At 46.9% G+C, this 20,670-nt stretch overlaps 1 protein-coding gene across 1 annotated transcript in view; it reads left to right on the top strand.

The window, feature by feature from the left end:
* Positions 1 to 20,670, top strand: part of COQ10A (coenzyme Q10A) — a 104,539-nt gene that overhangs the window by 64,200 nt on the left and 19,669 nt on the right. The window contains exon 4 of the mRNA XM_029594707.1: positions 10,444 to 10,545. Coding sequence (XP_029450567.1) covers positions 10,444 to 10,545 — 102 coding nt within the window. The remainder of the gene's footprint in view (positions 1 to 10,443; positions 10,546 to 20,670) is intronic.

The following is a 20,670-nucleotide window of genomic DNA, read 5'->3' as shown; positions in this document are numbered from 1 at the left end:
AGATTCCTACAATTCAATATCCTGGGTCAGCATTTTCAGTTCTGGGCACTGCCGTTCGGACTGGTGACAGCCCCGCGCACCTTTACCAAGGTGATGGTCGTGTCCGGAATATTTGGGAGCTTGTTTCGGCACCCTCCAGGGCAGGGTGTTTCTCACGAATGAGAGGAATTACAAATTGCAGCAACACGTGCATCTCTTGTTACAGCTTCCAATCCCTAGAGTGTGGGATTACCTCAAGTTCTGGGGTTCATGGCTTCGATGTTGGAATTGGTGCCTTGGGCCTTCGCTCACTTGAGATCGTTGAGGAGAGATCTACTGTCGCAGTGGGACCCAGTGTCTGAGTAATACCAGTTGCCCCTGCCTTTGTCACAGCGAATCAGGTTCAGCCTGCAATGGTGGCTGTCAGAAGACAATTTACAGAAGTGGATGCCCCTTGAAGTCCCGGATTGGGTGATCGTGACAATGGATACGAGTTTTCAATGCTGGGGAGCAGTGTGCCTCGATCATGTGGCGCAAGGAACCTAGTCCTTACCTGAATGGTCATGGTCTATCAATCACCTAGAGACAAGGGCAGTCTGCAAAGTGTTGTTGGCATTCCAGCCCCTGGTGCAGGGGAGAATGGTTCGAGTCTTCTCGGACAATGCCACCACAGTGGCATCTCTCAATCGCTAGGGAGGAACTAGGAATCAGTCTGTGGCACAGGAAGCACACCTCCTCTTCGCTTGGGCCAAGCTTCATTTGAAAGGCATCGCAGCCTCTCACGTGGCAGACATGGACAACGTGCAGGTGGACTTCCTCAGTCGTCAACAGCTGAATCCCGGGGAGTGGGAACTATCCTGGGAGGGTTGGAATCATATTTGTGCCCGATGGAGAGTTCCCCAACTGGACCTTATGGCGACCCGTGTCAACGCCAAGACGGACTGGTTCTTCAGCCGAAAAAAAGAAATCGGGGCGGTAGGAGTAGATGCTCTAGCCTGCAAGTGGCAAACTGGAATCCTCCTGTATGCCCTTCCTCCATGGCCCCTGATCGGGCGCATTCTCCGGTGCATAGAGGACCATCCCAGTTCAGTAATTCTGGTGGCACCGGAGTGGCTGCAGCGGCTGTGGTTTGCAGACTTGATACGGTTGGTGACAGATGGCCCGCTGCGCCTAGCTCATCTGCCGAACCTCCTGCAACAAGGGCCCATTTTTTCGGATCGGGAGGATCACTTTTCTCTCGCAGCCTGGTGTTTGAGAGGATGCGGTTATGGATGAAAGGTGATTTCCACCCTGCTTCAGTCCAGGCGGCCCTCGACATCTATGGAAGGTGTGGAAGGTGTTTGAAGTCTGGTGTGACCAGCAGGGTGTAGTGCCATTGCCTGTCTGTGACCATTCCTCAGGTCTTTTGGTTTTTTCAGCTGCAACTTTATTATCACCTTATGACAGGCTGACAGCAGTAAAAGAACAGAAGACAAAGCAAGGGCTATGTTTTATCATCAGTAATCTTTTTACTGCTATGCTGCTTGGGAGTAAGGGGAAGTTCCTTGCCCTGCTAGTCAAGCCTCTAACAGGCCGATTCAGTATGGTGCGCTTGGCCGAGCACACCTTTAGCCCCGGTTTGGCCGCGCGTTTGACGCACTATTTTTACCCCTTATACAGTAAGGGGTAATAGTGCGTCAAACGTGCGGCCAACCCCCCCGAAACTAATAGCGCCCGCAACATGCAAATGCATGTTGATGGGCCTATTAGTTATTCCCGCACGATACAAAAAGTAAAATGTGCAGCGAAGCCACACATTTTACTTTCAGAAATTAAAATCTGCCAAAAGGCAGAAGTTAATTTGGGCCAGCACAGGCAAAGTGTACAGAAAAGCAGAAAAAACTGCTTTTCTGTACACCCTCAGACTTAATATCATAGCGATATTAAGTCGGAGGCCCCAAAAATAAAAAAAAAAATTTAAAATCTGCGCACGGGTTGGAAGACGGATGCTCAATTTTGCCAGCGTCCATTTTCCAAACCTGTGGCTGTCAGCTCGTTCGAGAACCAATGCCGGTAAAATTGAACGTCGGCTGTCAAACCCACTGACAGCCGCTGCTTCTGTCAAAAAAGAGGCGCTAGGGACACGCTAGTGTCCCTAGCGCCTCCTTTTACCGCAGGCCCTAATTTGCATACCTTTATTTACTGAATTGCGTGCCCAGGAGAGAGACCTGGGCGCTCGCCGGCTCTCCCGCACGTCTTACTGTATCGGCCCATGTGTGAGCTGGGGGGGGGCTGATCTCTGAGAAGGGCAATGGAGTAAGCATGAAAACTGTGAGTGCCTGAAGAGGGAGGGGAGGTGTCTGCTGAAGGCTGGCAGCAAGCGCAGGCACTTTACATGATACAGCTGTAATACCTTTGGTTAGCCAGTTCAAGGGAGGGGATACTTGCTAAGTGAGCACATGAGCAGCAGTAGAAGCATATGTGTGTATATATGTGTCAGAGTGACTAGAGAAGGTGAGTATATGTGCATCAGTTTGTGAGAGAGCAAGAGTGTGTAAGTGTGAGCCACCCTTCTTTCCCTAATAACTTTAGACTTGCCAGCTATGCAGATGCCACAGTGCAATTTTGGTTTAGCTACTTTTTACCCAATCTGGAGACTTTTCACAGTGGATCTAATAACTTTCTTCAAGTAGGAGTTGGCAACACAGCATAAACAAGCCATCCCTGCCTGCAGGCAAAAAGATTAACCCAGCTGCTGTCATAGTGGTGCTACTGATGGACAGGAAGAGAATCTTGTGGCAGTTTGGGATGGTGATACGCCTGTGGGCTTGAAGACCCTGTTGGGTGGGTGGGGTGTGAAGGAAAAGGGAAGGCGTGAGAGAATGAGAATTTGTGTGTGGAGAGGGAATGGAATTGGAGGGGGTCAGTGAGTGAGAGAGTGGAAGGGATGGGGTGAGTCACTGGGATAGGATGGATGGGTGGGAGTGAGTGGGGATGGAAGAGAAGGGGATGAGTGAATGAGAGGGGAGGAAAGGGAGTGAGAATGAGGAGTAAGTGGGAAAGGATGGGGCCGAGTATAAGAGTGCAGGGCCAGAAGAAACAATAGGCAACCACCTAGAGCACCACAGTTTTAGGGGGGTGGCACAGTAGCAGTAGGACTGCAATGATTGTGACTCCTTGGTCTATGGGCACAGAAGAGGAATTTGTCTCACAGGGCCTGCACAGATGGGAAAAAGAAGGTACAGGATCAGCTTTGGGAGGGAGGAGGAGTTGACCAATCAGCTCTGTGTGCAGAAGATGGAGGCTGCTGCCAGTTGTGCATTCTGGAGTGGGGAGAAGAGAGCGAGAGTGAGTGTGTGTGAGCATGGACATAGGATATGGGGTAATAGACGCCCCTCAAACAAGCAGCCAATCCCGTGTTAAACAGTACGCACGGCCAATCGCACAACCAGTATCTGCCCGTAAGTGTTTATTAAAGACCAGCTCTTTGGCAAGGCCTTTGGGAATTAGTGTGTTACCTTGTGGAAGTGCTTGATGAAATGCATTACTGGTTGACAGCTGTGCTGATCCAACTGCCCTGCTTAGAGAACCATCCCTAAAACTTGTCAGATTGCAATCTATAAGGAAACGTACTTATTCCTGTGCAGCCCTATTTTTTTGGAATTGTTTTACCATTAGAGGCTCAGAAAACATCTGGATATTCTGATTTTAGAAAACCTTTCTATTTGCTCAAGCCTTCACTTGATTTTATATATCTGGGATGTTTACTCTTTCCTGGTACTAGTTTTTCTTGTATTTTACCATATTTTGCAGTGATTTATGTAGTTATTGTATTATATGGATTGATTGATTGTTTTGATTTTTTTTATATTATTTCTGTTTTATGCATTTGTTCTTACTGTATATTTATGCTGTGGTTCACTAAGAGTAATAAGACTGAAACTAGAAACTTACTAATTAGTCATGTTGTGTGGGACGTCCTCCCATCCTGTAGGTGGCGGAGCTCTCAAAGTAAAGTTCTAAGTCTTGCTGTAATGTATGCTTGCTTGGCACCTCCCCCTCCCCTCTGCAGAGTCTCCTCAGTCTGGTTTTTTTCCACGAGCTTGACAGCAAGTGGAGCTCACGGTCTCCTCGAGCTTTTTTCTGAGAGAAAAGTTTGTTTTTCAAAAAAGATGTTTCATAGGGCTAAAACCCCATAGAGAAGTTAGGCTTAACTACTTTCACAGTAATTCGTCGAATTTTTCAAAAAAATGCCTCGTCCAAGCTTTAAGTTTTGTAACTGTGGAAAGATCATGTCTGTCACGAACAGACATGTATCTTGTTACATATGTCTGGGGCCCCAGCATGAACAATCTTCTTGTGCTGACTGTGGACGGATGTCACCCAGAGCACAAAGGCAGAGAGCAGCTAAAATTGAGGATTTAAGAAGAGCTGCGACAGGATCTTATGCCCCCTTGGAAGAGTCGACAAAATCATTCTCAGGGTTGCTTTGTGCGCCGACAGTCTGTGCAGCCATGAGCGGTGTCTGTGGGCCATTCGGTGTCGATTACATCGATCAAAAAATGACCATACTCGCAGATACCTGGAGCGGGCAACACAGCCACTGCGTCGAAACATGCACTTGCGTCAATAGACACCGGCACTTTGACACACCCGACGCATCAATGCACCCGGCGCATCTAAATCAAGCCATGCTTCTGGCTCGAAGCAGGACCATACTGCCACGAAGCACTGACTCACTATAGAACTGGCTCACCATAAAAAGCATTCAGACTCTACTCCATCAAAGCATAAGAGTCTAAAACCTCCTAAAAAACATGTCTCAGGACATAAAAAGCGGAGCGAACCATCCCCAGTTCTGATTGATGAGGACCCTGTATCATCTTCTCCTGGCCCCTCCTCGCCATTGCTTCCATCGGAGCAAGAAGAACCATTGATTAAAAAACCTCACAAGTCATCTGTAGAAACTGACAGACCTGCTAAATACCCTCTACCTGCCTCGAGGGAGGCACCACCAGCTAGACAGTTTCAACAAGCACTAACATCTCAAGCAATGTCTCAAATATCCATGATACTGGCTCAATGTTTAGCTTCAATGGCTAATCCGGACCAACCTGAGGAGCTGCCTCCAACAGAGGAACCCCTGTCACCTTCAGGAAGCCCCACTCCGGAGCCAGTGCCAACATCACCTTCACCTCCACCACAAGATGTTTCACCAGTAACATCTTCTCCCGATTTTTCTCTGGGTTATCCCTCTGACCCTCCAGAGGACCAGTCAGAGCCGGTCTCACCTCCCGAGGACTTAACTTATCCAAAATTTATCGAGAAAGTGGGCCAAGCCCTCAATATAGAAACACAAAAACTACCTGATCCTAGAGCAGACGTTCTAGGTCTACTCAAAGTTTTTGAAACTCCAGCGGGGAACGTGTGGTATTACCTTCCCATGATGTACTTGACACCCTCATGAAGAGAGCCTGGGAAACACCTCTTACGGGGCCTTCCACTTCTAGGAAATCAGAGTTGAAGTACAGGATGCGTAAGTCCTCCTATTATGCTCATGTACAATTACCGTATAAATCAGTGGTAGTGGAATCCGCGATGCAAAAAGCATGCAAATCAAGGCTGCATTCAAATACACCGCCAGGTCAAGATAATAAACACTTGGACAACTTTGGAAAATGGGCATATCAGTCTGGCATGCTCAATGCCAGAATACAACAACACCAATTTGCAATAACTCAATATTTTTTTTGAATGCTTGCAAGCTTTAAAACCAAAGTTGCAGGAGGGCTCTCCTGACCAACAACTGCCGGAGGAATTCCATCACATGAAAGAGGGATTGCATCACCTAATACGCTCAGTATATGAAGGATTTGAAACCTCAGCAAAGTCTGCAGCGAATGCTATAGCCACCAGAAGAATAGCATGACTTAGAGCCAGTGCTATAAGAGGATGTACAAGAAAAATTGGCAAATCTTCCATGTCTGCCAGATAATTTATTTGGAGATCACTTTAAAGATACTGTGGCTCAATTAAAAGAGCAAAAATTAGCGGTCCAGACACTCACCACGCCAGCACCTTTCTCTTATTACAGAGGTTACTACTCGGGCTACAGAAGACCGCAATACCAATGCCGCCCTTTTAGGCCTTATCCACCTTCCCAGCCTTCATACTATTCTACGCCATGCCCTCAAACTTCACAAACCCAAACCTCTTGTCAACGTCCGAGGACTCCTCGGCAGACCAGGACTCCTCAGGAACAAACCCAACCTAAAACCTCTCTAAGTTTTTAGAAAATCCTACACCACCACTACCTCTCTCAGTCGGGGGCAGATTGACTCAATTCTTATCTGCATGGAACAACATCTCCACCGACAGCTGGGTCTTAAAAATCATAAAAGATGGTTATGCATTAAACTTCCAAACCCTTCCGGTTACACCACACTTAGTAGGAAAAAAGAAACAAAACATGCATTCCCATCATTTGCTCCTCGAGATCAACAATCTCCTGCAGCAACACTGCATACAAGAACTACCTGTATCTCATCACCACACAGGTTTCTATTCCCCATACTTCCTCATTCCAAAGAAATCAGAAGGATTCCGACCTATCCTAGATCTCAGGGCACTCAACAAGCATCTGATATCAGAGAAATTAAAGATGACTTCTCTCAAATCCATTCCACCCTTTATACAACCCAAAGACTGGATGTGTTCCATCAATCTCAGACGCATATTCCCACATACCGATGCACAAAGCCTCCTGGAGGTACCTTCGCTTCACGGCAATGAATCGTCATTTCCAATACAAGGTTCTTCCATTTGGCCCCTTATCGCCTCCCAAAGTTTTCATGAAATGCCAGGCAGTAGCGGTGAACCACTTACGTCGCCATGTATCCAAATGTTTCCATACTTGGACGACTGGCTTCTAGTCGCACCCAGCCCCTCCATTCTACAGAACAAACTCCTAACATCCATTCAATGTTTGGATTCATTGGGGCTTCTAATCAATTACAAAAAATCAAATCTGCATACCACTCAAGTGTTGCAATTCATAGGGGCCACTATAGATACGTTAAGGGACAAGGCTTTCCTTCCCCAACCAAGGGCTCTGGCTCTGCAAACTCTAGCTCAAACTCTGAGACACTCGACCAAGACTCCAGCCCGTCAGATATTAACGATTCTGGGATATATGGTGGTGTCTATATATGAACCAAGCCTGAAACATAACACTTCACAATCAAAGATAATTTTTCAGTTTCTCATTCTTCAATTATGTTATAAGTTATTTTACCCATGTATTCTGTACCAAGTTTTTAAGTCCCTGTTCTATGTAACTTGCATTCTTCATGCATGTCTCTTTCAGTTACAATGTAAACCGAGCTGATATGCAAATTCTGCATGAAGCCCGGTATATAAAAATGTTAAATAAATAAATAAATATGTGGTTCCCCACACATGACTGCACATGAGATGTCTTCAGTGGGGCTTAAAGACCCATTGGAAACAATTCTCCGACCACCTTTCGACTCCGGTTTCCATTACAAACAGCATGAAGCGGGATTTGGATTGGTGGCTGAAATCAACAGCCCTCACCATGGGAGCTCCCCTACGACCCCCGGTTCATCATATCATACTCACCACAGATGCCTCACCGAAAGGATGGGGAGCTCACCTAACCCACCTTCAAACTCAAGGCCTCTGGTTGCCCTGGGGAAAGTACACAACAAATAAACCTTTTAGAACTACGAGCAATCCGAAATCTCTTCCAACTACAACTACAAGGGAAAACAGTAATGATCCACACGGACAACCAAGTAGCAATGTTCTATATAAACAAGGAAGGAGGGTCTGGTTCCTGGACACTCTGCAGGGAGGGCAGTATCCATCTTGGAATGGGCAGCTAACAACTCCATTACCCTTCAGGCATCATACCTACCGGGAATAAACACCACCAAAGCAGACAAACTCAGCAGAATCTTCCATCCCCACGAATGGTAACTTCAACACAAGGTAGCACTAAGGATCTTTCACACCTGGGGATGGCCACAGGTCGACCTATTCGCTACGGAATGCAATCGCAAGGTAACGAACTTCTGCTCCATATATTCCAGCCACAAAAGACTCACGCAAGATGCATTCCTCATGGACTGGTCACAAGACCTCCTTTACGCTTTTCCTCCAATACCACTGATTTCTCACACAGTGCAGAAATGCATCAGAGACAAGGCAAATCTCATTTTAATAGCTCCAGCATGGCCCAGACAACTGAGGTACACATACCTCATTCGTCTATCAGTGGAAACTCCAGTTCCTCTAGGAATCAACCCTCGCCTCCTCATACAAGAAGGGGGAACACTTCTACATCCACTCTACTCATATCTGAACCTCACAGCGTGGAGATTGAAAAGCTACTATTTCGAAACCTGAACCTCTCACCTCAACTAGAAAATATTCTGCTTTCCTCTAGAAAACCTTCATCCAAACTAAACTACAAAAAGAAGTGGTTAAGCTATGCCTCTTGGTGCTCCAACACGGACATAGACCCGTTCACATGTCCAGCAGAAAAACTGCTATCTTATCTTCATAAATGTTACCAAAGAGGTCTAGCTACAGCTTCCCTCAGAGTCCACCTCTGAGCTATAGCAGCTTTTCATTCGTTATATAACGATGCGCCCATATCTACCCATCCTCTCATCTTGAGATTCATGAAAGGAGTATTATGTCTACGCCCACCGATACGGACACCCCCTGTGCCATGGGATTTGAACCTTGTTCTGGAACAGCTCATGCTACCACCGTTTGAACCACTTGAGACCTGTCACCCCAGATACCTGGCATGGAAGGTACTTTTTCTGGTAGCACTCACTTCGGCTAGACGAGTCAGCGAACTTCAAGCTCTAGTCCACTACTCTCCATACCTAGTTTTCTACCACGATAAAGCGGTACTATGTCCACATCCAAATTTCCTGCCAAAAGTTGTCTAGTCTTTCCATCTAAATCAATCCATAACTCTACCAACCTTTCATCCTCGTCCTCATACTGATGAGGCTCAACGCAGACTGCACACCTTAGATTGCAAATGAGCGCTGGCATACTATAAACAATGCACTGCCTCTACTTCGAGACCTTCTCAACTCTTCCTCTCCTTTAACCCGAATGTACCAGGCTTACCAGTATCAAAAAAACTTTGGCAGCCTGGATCACAAATTGCCTTCAATTTTGCTACCAAAGACGTTCAGAACTGCTAGCATCTTCGCCTAAAGCTCACCAGGTGAGAGCAGTAGCGGCCTCTATTACCCACCTACGTGATGTACCCCTATTAGACATTTGCAAAGCTGTGACTTGTGTTATCACTTCATACCTTTACTACCCATTACTGTTTGGACAAACTTGCTTCAACAGATGCATCCATAGATAAACAGATTTTAACAGCGGGCGCCTCCTAAAGATTTCATATCAACAAGGACTGTCCGCACTATACCTTTGCAACTTGAGTGTACAAGTAATAGAGCATTAAAAAGACAACACAGCTCAAGTTGCTAGCTGGGGACTCCCAGAAAGCATGGCTAATTCATCCTTCTTATCTACGTGAAAAGAGCAAGTTTGCTTACCGTAAACGGATAGAAGATGAATTAGCCATGCTGACCCTTCCACCTCTCTGGACAGTCTTGCTACTATCTACCTAGCTTTATCACGGACTGAGGGGGAGGGAGAGGTGCCAAGCAGGCACACACTACAGCAAGACTTAGAACTTTACTTTGAGAGCTCCGCCACCTACAGGACAGGAAGCCATCCCAGACAGCATGGCTAATTCATCTGCTATCTACGGAAAACATTGTTTACGGTAAGCAAACTTGCGCTTATTTGCTATTAGTTTAAAAATACATAATTAAATCATATACTATTATGATCTCTTGTCATGCTTTATTGTAAAGTGAGTATATATTGTATTTTGCACAAAACATGTTTATTCTTCTGTACCATGCCTTGGCAGGAAGGCATGTAATAAACAATAGGGAATGGACTACACCATCCTGGCACCTGCCCTCTCAGTTGATACAATTTCACATACTTCCTGAAGAGGGTGGAGAGGGGTAGTGGAAGCAGTCACTAGAATTCTGTGCAGGACCAGAGAGGATCTTGGCATTTGTCTTCAGCTTTGACTGCATGGCAGAGGCTGTCCAATGAGGGCTGGGCTGCTGAAATGCTACCATGGGCTCCCTTTCTGGGGCCAATGCTCTTGCTAAGGAGGAGGGAAGGTGGAGGAATCAACAGTACAGGGGGATAACAAAAAACTAAATCTGTCACGTTCTACATTTGAATGTTAGTGTGTTATATCTATCCTTTCCTTTGTGGATATCCCAAAAACCAACCCAGTAGCAGCCCCAACGTATTGGAGCTCCCTATCCTGGGATTAGAAGCCCTGTTTCTCTCTTGCTTGAGGTTGTTAGTAACTCCCTCACTTTTGCTGTTTGTTCTCAGGCTGTTTGCACAGATGGACGACTTTTTAATCACCTGGAGACTAGCTGGCGCTTTAGCCCTGGTATTCCTGGATATCCTCGTACCTGCACTTTGGATTTCTCAGTGAGTATCTGGCCCAGGTCTCCTGGAATGGCTGGACCTGCAAAACACGAAAAGGCACAGAGAGACCAACTCGCTCAAATAATCAGACCTAGAATGCAATCACTGTATTTATGTAGCACAGACAATGTACAGAGTTCTATACCAGGTATTATATCAATATAACACTGTGTGTGACGTAGTAGTATATTTTTGTAGCTAGGTTTTTGAAAATGCACTTGTTTTGGGCAAATGTGTTTTCTTGGCTGGCGACTCAGGTGGGGAGTAGGACACGGCAAATCTGTCAATAATGAGGCACAAGAACAGTGGAAGCGTTTCTGGCCGCAATTAGGGCATGGCAGTGAAGTGTAGAAAAGGAATCTGAGCCTGGGAGGGCAGTGGGAGAAAAAGAGAAGAGGAAGAAATTGAGAGGGCTCTGATGAGAGGCTAGAAAAAGAGAAGCCTGCATATCAATGGGTCAAGAGGGGGAGGGGTTGTGGAATAGTGGAAGAGGGAGAGAGGGCTGCCCTGGTATGGGGTGAGGTGGTGTGCACTCACTAGGGAAGAAATGCACTCACTATGTAATGCCTGCCACTGTAATCCCCTCCTGTCCCCTCCCAAAAAAATATATTTTTGGGGAGGATGGAAGGCAAGCACATTTCATCCATGGCGAATATATCCTGGAGGAATTTTAGAATCGCTGTAGAATACACAGCACTGGATGATACATAATATCTTTATTATATGTAGTGCGGTATTACTGCTAACAATAACCAGTAAAAAAGAAATCTGGGAATGAGTGTGCAAAGGCCAGGTTCATTGTAGCATGCAATAAACACAGGATGCAGGACAGAATTTGTTTAAATCATTTTTATTAAACGAAAAGTCATGAAACAGAAACAAATAGCAGATCAAGTGTTTTTACAAATAGTTCAGTGCTACATCAGGTAATTCCCTGTACATACCAGGATCATTCCAGACGGTGGTTATGTTCCATGTCCAGCAGATGGAGTCAGAACACAAAATTCCCAGGGGAGGACCCATATAACCACGCCTCCCCTGTAACAGTTCTCAGTAACGTTCTGACTCCAGCAGATGTGAGCAGGGGACTTGTGGTCCCCAGCTTGTTAGCTTAGGGCTACCTCCTCAGGGGGATCAAGTTTAAAAAAAAAAAATAGGAAGTTTTAAATTTACAGTTTAGGTCACTTTGCTAAGGCTCCTCTTACAGCAGGGGGAGAGCTCTCCGCTGGTGCTGGCTCATCGCTCTCTAGCCTGGTGACTTGCTGACAGGCTGTTGCCTGTTTTCTTTCTTTCTTTTCTCATTTTCCTCACTGAGGGCTCAGTTGGGGTAAGTGTATTTTTGTTTCATCTTCTTTTTCAGCAGAAGACTGCAATTTTTGGACTCCGTTCTGCTCTCTGAGGTGAAAGTCGGTAGTGCCGGCCTTTCCCTCCTGACCCAGGTTTCCCCCCCCTCCCTTTTGGGGAGCGACCGACGTCCCGACCTGCGGCCCCGCGAAGCACCATTCCCCGGGGCCGCCTGCTGTCAGGAGGTTAATTCCCCGTCAGTAGTTCTTTAGGTCGGTGGGGGACCGCGGCAAGCGTCTGTTGCCAGGTCGGCGCTCATTTTAGGCGCGAGCCACCTGTAGAGCCTCCCTCCCCTCTCTCTCTCTCTCCCTGCGGCGATGCAGTCCACGGCGCCTTGTGAGGGCTCCGACAGGGCCGGATTATTTTCTGAAGAGGGTCTGTGCTCAGGCTGTTTCCCTGAGGGGGAATGTGCGCCAGCTACTAACAAGGACGTTCGAGCTGCAGATCGCGTGGGAAGGAAGCGCCAGGCCCCGTTCCCTCTCAACGCGGGAACAGCGGACATTTTGTTGCAAGATTCTGATGCCGCGCTTTCTGAGGAGGACACGGATAATCCGTTCTCCACTTCTAGGCCCGTTTTGGACCCTTACTCAGAGTCTAATCCTGATAGGCAGAGGGGAGATCCCCCGGGGGGTGACCCCTCAGGATGCCAGGCCTTTTCCCCTGAATTCATAGTCCTGATGCACAGGGCTTTTCTTCAGAGCAGAGACACAACCTTTGGGACCTGGGGACCCTCTCCCCCCCAAGATACCATGTCCTGCCCCCCCCTCCTGGGTGGGACCCTCCCTCAGGCTCGCCCCCCTTTAGTAGGCGGGGGAACAGGGACATCTCTTGGCCCTACCGGGACACCATCGATAATACAGACTTTGTCGGGGGAAGGACAATCCCAGGACCCTGACGTGGACGACCCCACCTTGGCGGCCCAGGTGGAGGGCGACGGCCCTAGGGTCCTCCGCATCTTCTAAGCGGCGGAGTTACATGACCTCATTCCCTACATCCTCCAGGAAATGGATATTGATCCCCCTCCAGAACCAGTGGGGCCTGACCTGGCTCTCAAGAAGGGGGACCCCCTCCTAGCAGGACTGCGGCCTCTAGCCAAGTCTTTTCCCACTCATCACAAGATCTTGCAGTTGATCACTCGGGAATGGGATTCCCCGGAGGCCAACCTTAGGGTCGGTAGAGCCATGGAAAAAAATTGTATCCTCTGCTGGCTGATTTTTTGGAAATTCTCAAAGTTCCCGCCGTAGATTCTGCGGTATCAGCGGTCACAAAGCATACCACTATTCCTGTCACTGGAGGGACGGCGTTGAAGGATATGCAGGATCGGAAGCTGGAGGTTTACCTCAAGCGTATCTTTGAGGTCTCGGCCTTAGGGATGCGGGCGGCTATCTGCAGTTCCCTCGCACAGCGAGCGGGTCTTCGGTGGGTGCAGCAGCTTCTCACGTCCCAGTCCTTACCAGACGCTGAGGCTCACCAGGCGGACAGACTGGAAGCCGTGGTTGCCTATGGAGCGGATGCTTTATATGATCTTTTAAGGGTCCTAGCCCGAACCATGGTGGCGGCGGTCTCAGCGCGTCGGCTCCTTTTGCTTCGCAGTTGGTCGGCTGATGCCTCTTCGAAGACTTGGATCAGATCATCAAGTCCCTTAATGAGAACGCGGTGCACAAGTTGCCTGAAGATCGACCCCGTTCGTCAAGATCATATAATTACTCCAGAAACCGTTATCGTAACCAGCGGAGAGCGCGTCCTCAGAGGCAACAGCCACCTCTGACTCCCTCTTCTCGTTCGCACTCCTGGAACCGGCCCTTTCGTGGGCGCCGCCAGGGTAAGGAAGCGCAGGGTGCTGTTACATCCGCTAAATCTACCCAATGATGCCAGACGGACCCGCGAGGTGGTCCCTCGACTGGGGGGTCGCCTTGCTCTCTTCTTCGAAGAGTGGGTCCAAATCACGTCTGATCAATGGGTTCTGGATATTCTATGACGCGGTTACGCATTGGATTTTGTTTGCGCTCCTCGGGACCGGTTCCTGTTTTCCCCTTGCGGGTCCTTAATCAAACAGGGAGCCGTGCAGCAGACCCTCGATCGTCTCCTTCAATTGGGGGACATAGTGCCGGTGCCAGCCGCCGAACTGGGCCGGGGGCATTATTCAATCTACTTTGTGGTTCCCAAGAAGGAAGGTACTTTTCGTCCTATCCTGGACCTCAAGCAGGTCAACCGGTCCCTCAGAGTCCCTCGTTTCCGCATGGAGACACTCCGTTCAGTGTTAGCGGCAGTTCATCCGGGAGAATTCTTGGCTTCGTTGGATCTCACGGAGGCGTATCTCCACATACCAATTTGTCAAGCTCATCAGCATTACCTACGCTTCAAAATTTTGGGTCAACACTTCCAATTTCGCGCTTTTCCCTTTGGCCTGGCCACAGCTCCACGGGTTTTCACGAAGATCATGGTGGTAGTGGCGGCAACCTTACGCAAGGAAGGCATCCTTGTGCATCCTTACCTAGACGATTGGTTCATCCGTGCAAAGTCACGAGCGCAGTGTATCCTCGCAGTCGACAGAGTGGTACAACTTCTCCAATCTCTGGGATGGATTGTCAACTTCACCAAGAGCAGCCTGGTCCCGTCCCAGTCGTTGGATTTTCTGGGAGCTCACTTCGACACCAAGAATGCCAGGGTTTTTCTGCATCCGGGCAGAGCTCATTCTCTGCGTCAGCAGATTCAAGGATTTATGGCGCTCGAGACGCCCACTGCCTGGGACTACCTGCAGGTACTGGGGACCATGGCCTCGACCATCGATCTGGTTCCTTGGGCATTCGCGCATCTGAGGCCTCTGCAGAGATCCCTACTCTCCCGGTGGCAGCCGGTGTCGAGAGATTTCCAGGCAATCCTTCCGATTCCGAGAGGAACCTTCATCAGTCTCCATTGGTGGCTGGAACTGCGGCACCTAGCTCAGGGGGTGTCGCTGGAGGACCCGGATTGGGTGATTATCACCACAGACGCCAGCCTCACAGGCTGGGGAGCGGTCTGTCGGGACAGCTCAATCCAGGGTCGATAGACGGAGGAACAGTCGAAGTGGCCCATCAACTTGGATCCCAGAGAGTGGGAGCTCTCGCCGCAGGCGATGCGAATAATAGTACGGCGATGGGGGACACCCACGTAGACCTAATGGCAACCGCCGGAAATGCAAAGGCCGCCCGCTTCTTCAGCCGCAGGCGGGAGCGCGGCGCCGAGGTCATGGATGCGCTGGTCCTGCCCTGGCCGCGCCACTGTCTCCTATATGTTTTCCCACCGTGGCCCCTCGTGGGCAAGGTCATCCGCAGGATAGAGGCACACCAAGGGCCGGTGATCCTTGTGGCGCCAGAGTGGCCCCGACGACCGTGGTTCGCGGTTCTGCGCAATTTGACGGTGGAGGGTCCCCTTCGTCTCGGTCAGCTGCCACGTCTTCTACGCCAGGGACCAATATTTTTCAAGGAGGCAGATCGCTTCTGTCTTGCGGCCTGGCTTTTGAGAGGCGTCAGTTGAGGAGGCGCGGTTATCCGGAGCCGGTTATTTCAACACTTCTGAAAGCACGTAAGATGTCCACCTCCGTTACCTATGTTCGAGTCTGGAAGGTCTTTGAGGATTGGTGTGGAGCGAATGACATTCTTCCCATGCAGGTCAGTGCCACAAGTCCTTTCCTTCTTGCAGGCAGGTTTGGATTTGGGTCTTGCTTACAATTCTCTTTGGGTTCAGGTGGCGGCCTTGGGGGCTTTTCTTCGCAGTGGAAATAAGGAGTTTCTGTCCTCGCATCCGGACGTCTCCCATTTCCTTAAAGGAGTGAAACACTTGAAGCCTCCGATTCGCCCACCTTGTCCGTCGTGGAATCTGAATCTGGTGCTCCGAGTCCTCTGTGGTTCGCTGTTCGAACCTCTAAGCTCGGCTACCATCAAGGACGTCACTCTCAAGACCATTTTTCTCGTGGCAATCAGTTCAGCAAGACATATTTCCGAGCTGCAGGCCCTATCCTGTCGTGAATCATACTTTCGTTTCACGCCTGAAGGGGTTTCGCTAAGGACGGTTCCTTCTTTTCTCCCTAAAGTGGTTTCGGCATTCCACCTCAACCAATCGGTGGAATTACCATCTTTTGCCTCTTCTGAGTCTGGAGACCTGCGTAGACTGGATGTACGGCGGTCTCTGATACGCTATCTGGAGGTGACTAATGATTTTCGGCTCTCCGATCATCTGTTTATCCTCTGGTCCGGACCCCGGAAGGGTTGCATGGCCTCCAAACAATCTATAGCGCAGTGGTTGAAGGGAGCAATCATAGCAGCGTACCTTGGCGTAGGTAAGACCCCTCCGCTGGTTGTCAAGGCTCATTCTCTTCGAGCCCAGGCGACATCTTGGGCGGAGAGCTCCTCCGTCTCCACTCAGGAGATTTGTAGGGCGGCCACCTGGAAGTCGATCCATACTTTTGCGAGACATTATCGCCTGGACGTCTGTGCTCCGTCGGGTGGTCACCTTGGAGACAAGGTAATACGAGCAGGGCTGTCTGCGGCCCACCCGTGATGGGAAAGCTTTGGTACATCCCACCGTCTGGAATGATCCTGGTATGTACAGGGAAAAGTTTCTTATGCAGTTTCAAAGAAAATTTATCCCACTGTATTCTTTCTTACTCTAAGAATAACAAATAATGCCTATCTGAAAGGAGCTCTGTGAATTGATAGGCTAACAATCAATGAAGGGAATACACATTTGAAAAAAAGAAAGCAAAACAAACACTCCCCCACCCACCCCCTTAATCTATAAGATCCTGAATCATCAAAGCATATTTACAAATCACAATGTCATCATTAAGTGTACAGTAGAAATGTTAGAATTAAATCTGGTCAGTGGGTATGTCATTGAGGAGTACACCACAAGCAAAAGGAGATAGGGATTGTAAATATAACGCCCAGCGTTTGACAAAATCTCTTTTCGTTTTAAACCATTCAGTTTAGTCAATATATTTATCCAATACACAAGTTTGATGAACAAGATATTGGAGTTGCGTTATAGTTGGCAGGTCTCGTGAGATCCATTTTTGTAATATCTGTTTTTTGGCTAATAGTATCGTCAGCCTACACCACCATTTTGCATACTTGTTAGGAAATAGGATTCCCCTAGTATCATCCCCAAAGAAATATGTTCACTGTGGATGAAAGAGAAGTACCAGTCATGTGAATAAGATATTATGGACACACATCCAAAAATGACATATTGCTGGGCATGTCCAAAATTGGTGTCCTAGTCTGCTGTGGGCCTCTCCACACTTGGGACAGCATCCACTGCCAAGACTCCCTAATTTGCTAGCTTTTGAAGAGGCAATATAAAATCTGTGTAGAAACTTAAATTGAAGTTCCTGGAGAGAGATATTTACTGATAGAGATTGCTTACATGCAAAACGGCCCTTATAGTAAGCTGAACTTAGCTTAGTCCCCAATTCTCTATTCCATCTATCTGGGCAGGTTGATGTTTACAAATTAGTTTATTCCAAAAAGAAATCTTAATGTCTATTAGGATCATCCATATCTAAAAAATCAGAGAAAAGTTCCCAGGCGTGATTATGTGATTCAGGTAAAGTTAAGGATTGTACATAGTTATGCATTTGCAGATATGCATAAAAATAGTGGGGAAAGGTCATATTCATTCTAAAGTGTCTGAAAGGAACGTATGGTATTAAACTCATCTACTACATGATACACGGCGTGGATACCCTTTTCAGACCGGTCCCTACATACCTTGTTGTGCATTCCAGGGGGGAAAGTCCATGTTTCCTAGTAGAGGCAAAAAATGAGTGGTCTTATGAGGAAACCCCAGTTTATGGCAAAACCAGCACCATGCTGTTAAGGTGGGCTGCAAAAGTACATTGTAGCAAAGATGGTAGGGGAGTACCTGAGTTGTTTTATGTAAAATAAAACAAAGTTGTAAAGGCCTGATTTGGAGTTGCTGTATGGTTGAGGGTGTTTAGTAACTGGTGTCCATAATCCAGTCACTGACATGAAGTAAAAGACAAACCACATTATATGTTTTCAGGTTGGCTAACCCCAGCCCCCCATGGAACTTAGGATATTGGAGTTTAAACAGAGCTATACAAGGTTTTCTGTCTTTCCATAAAAATTTTCATGCTTGGGTATCTATCCCCAGTAGCTCTTTCCTCGACCAGTAAGCAGGAATCAGTTGCATCACATAAAGCTATTGGGGAAGGATCATCATTTGATATAACGCCACCCTCCGTGCTAAGGTTATTGATAAATCTTTCCACAATTGTAGCTGGGCATTAGTCTTCCTCCATATACGGTAGCTCTATAATTTATAGACTGCACCAAACCAAGAATTCATGGGATGAGGACTCCAAGATACCCTGGGTAGCAAATTCCATAGTATATCAGGAAGTCGTCCCGAATCCATGTTTGTGTTTGTATTTCCTTAGATTTCCGCAGATTCAATTTCAGACCCGCCGCTTGTCTATATTTAGAGAATTCTCATTTAAAGCCTCCCAGGATTCCTCCGGGTTGCTTATATGAACTAAAAGATCATCTGCAAAGGCTACAGATTTATAGGGAGCTATCTCACCTGGTTTCAGAGGGATTCCCTTAATGTGAATGCTACCCCTAATATTATTTAGCAAAGGCTCTAAGCTGAGAATGAAAATCAATGGGAATAGGAGACACCCCTCTCGTGTCCCCCAGTGTAATTCAAAAGGATCTAAGAGAGTCCCATTAACCATCACAGAGGCTTTTGGGTGGTGATACAGCATCTTTAAGACATGACGAAAATAGCCAGTGATACCCATGACATCTAAGGTGGCAGATATGAAGGACCAGTTAATACGGTCGCATGCCTTTTCAGCATTGAAACTAATCAACATTGAAGGTATTTCTTGCCAATGTCATGTTTCTAAGAAGGATAATGTTTTTCTAACATTTGTAGAGGAGCTCCTCTAACAAATCCAACCTGATCATCATGAATAATTTGTGGTAACATAATGGATAACCGATCCGTCATGATTTTGGCTAGTAATTTGATATCAAAATTAAGCAGGGATATGGGTCGATAAGATTCTGGTAGCGTTGGATCCTTATTAACTTTAGGTATGTTCGTGATATACACCATATTTTGGTAATAAGGCAAATTTCGATGATCGACCAGATCTTCAAACACTGCACATACTGGTAAAGATACTTGTTGTAAAAGTATCTTATAAAATTTGGCAGGATAACCATTGGGTCCTGGGGCTTTAAGCAATTTGGCCTTTTCAATACTATCATAGATCTCTTGTGCCATAACCAGTTTGTTAAGCATCGCCAACTGAGAGTCAGAGAGGCGAGGTAGACCGGACTGACATACATAGTCCTCAATACAATCAGTGTCAGCAGGGTCATCAGTATATAACATTTAATAAGAATTGCAAACATGACTTATATCTTTGGCAGAATTCACCAAAAGACCCGTGGGAGATCACATAGTGGAAATATGTCTTTTCCCTCCACATGTTTTAGTCATGTTTGCCAGAATTTACCATAATAATATTTAGCCTTAAAATACCAGGAAGCTTTTTGTTCTCTCTGCTATAATATGGCGTTTAATTCATGTTGTAGATTAATATTGTTTGGTAGGTTTGTTTTTTTTTTGGTTTTTTTTTATCAAATCCCTGTTTAGCTTCCTTTTATTTAGCTTCTAAGTAGCGAATCTGATGAAGCAGAATTTTATTTCGAGTTGCCAAATAGGCTATTATATCGTCTCTTAAAACAGCTTTGACCATTTCCCAAAATAATAATGGTTGTCTTTTATGATTTGTATTGTTGCTAGAATATAATTCTCATTTTTTTATTAAATAAGTATGGAAGCTCGCATCTCCGTACAAATACCGGGGAAATCTTCATACTCTAAAGCTATTCAACTGTATGTCATTATGAAAATCAACAATTACCGGAGCGTGATCTGTGATCGCTAGAGGCCCCATGCAAAATCCACATCACACACCAGTATATAGTCGATAAGAGAGCCCGTACCGTGAGCACGGGAAATGGGTGTATATTCAACATCCATCAGATGAAGGTACGCCAAACATTCAACATCCCTAAGGTTTGACATACCAATGATACCCTTCTTGCTGTGGAGTCACCTGGACCAGCTTGCCTCGTTGTTCTATCCTGGGTAGGGTCCAGTACACAATTGAAATCCCCACCTATCAACGGGCGACCTTTTACATGTGCGGCAATTATTTTCAAAAGGTGGGTAAAGAAGACATGGCTATAGATGTTTGGTGCGTATATATTGCATATGGTAAGCATTTGCCCATGGAGTTGGCTAACAAGAATAAGATATCTGCTATCTTCATCTGAAATCACTTGATCTACCTGAAAGGAAACTTGTTTGCCTATTAGTATTGCAACTCCTGGGGATTTTGAGGGATTTTGCGCAGAAAATACCTGAACCACCCACATATGACACAGCTTTTGGTGTTCTATTTTATCTAATTTGGTTTCCTGTAATAAAGCTATATGCACACTATGTCACTGTAGGGACTGCAAAGTTTTGTAACATTTAATCACCAATCCTATACCAGACACATTCTAAGACCAGAATTGCAGTGAGCGTTGCGTCACTCTACTCCCCTTGTTTCAGAGGATAACCAAAAAGCTTAGCCCATAAGCATGAGTCTGGATCTCCCAGCCAGAGTCCAAACCCATCCTCAAACATAGTATAAAACATTGATGACATTATGTTCCCTTTTAGGGCTTCTATTTGTTCAGGATCGACCAATCTCAA

This window comes from Rhinatrema bivittatum, chromosome 3 (genome assembly GCF_901001135.1).
Source record: "Rhinatrema bivittatum chromosome 3, aRhiBiv1.1, whole genome shotgun sequence".
NCBI lineage: Eukaryota > Metazoa > Chordata > Amphibia > Gymnophiona > Rhinatrematidae > Rhinatrema > Rhinatrema bivittatum.
This window is presented reverse-complemented; position numbering and strand designations above follow the sequence as displayed.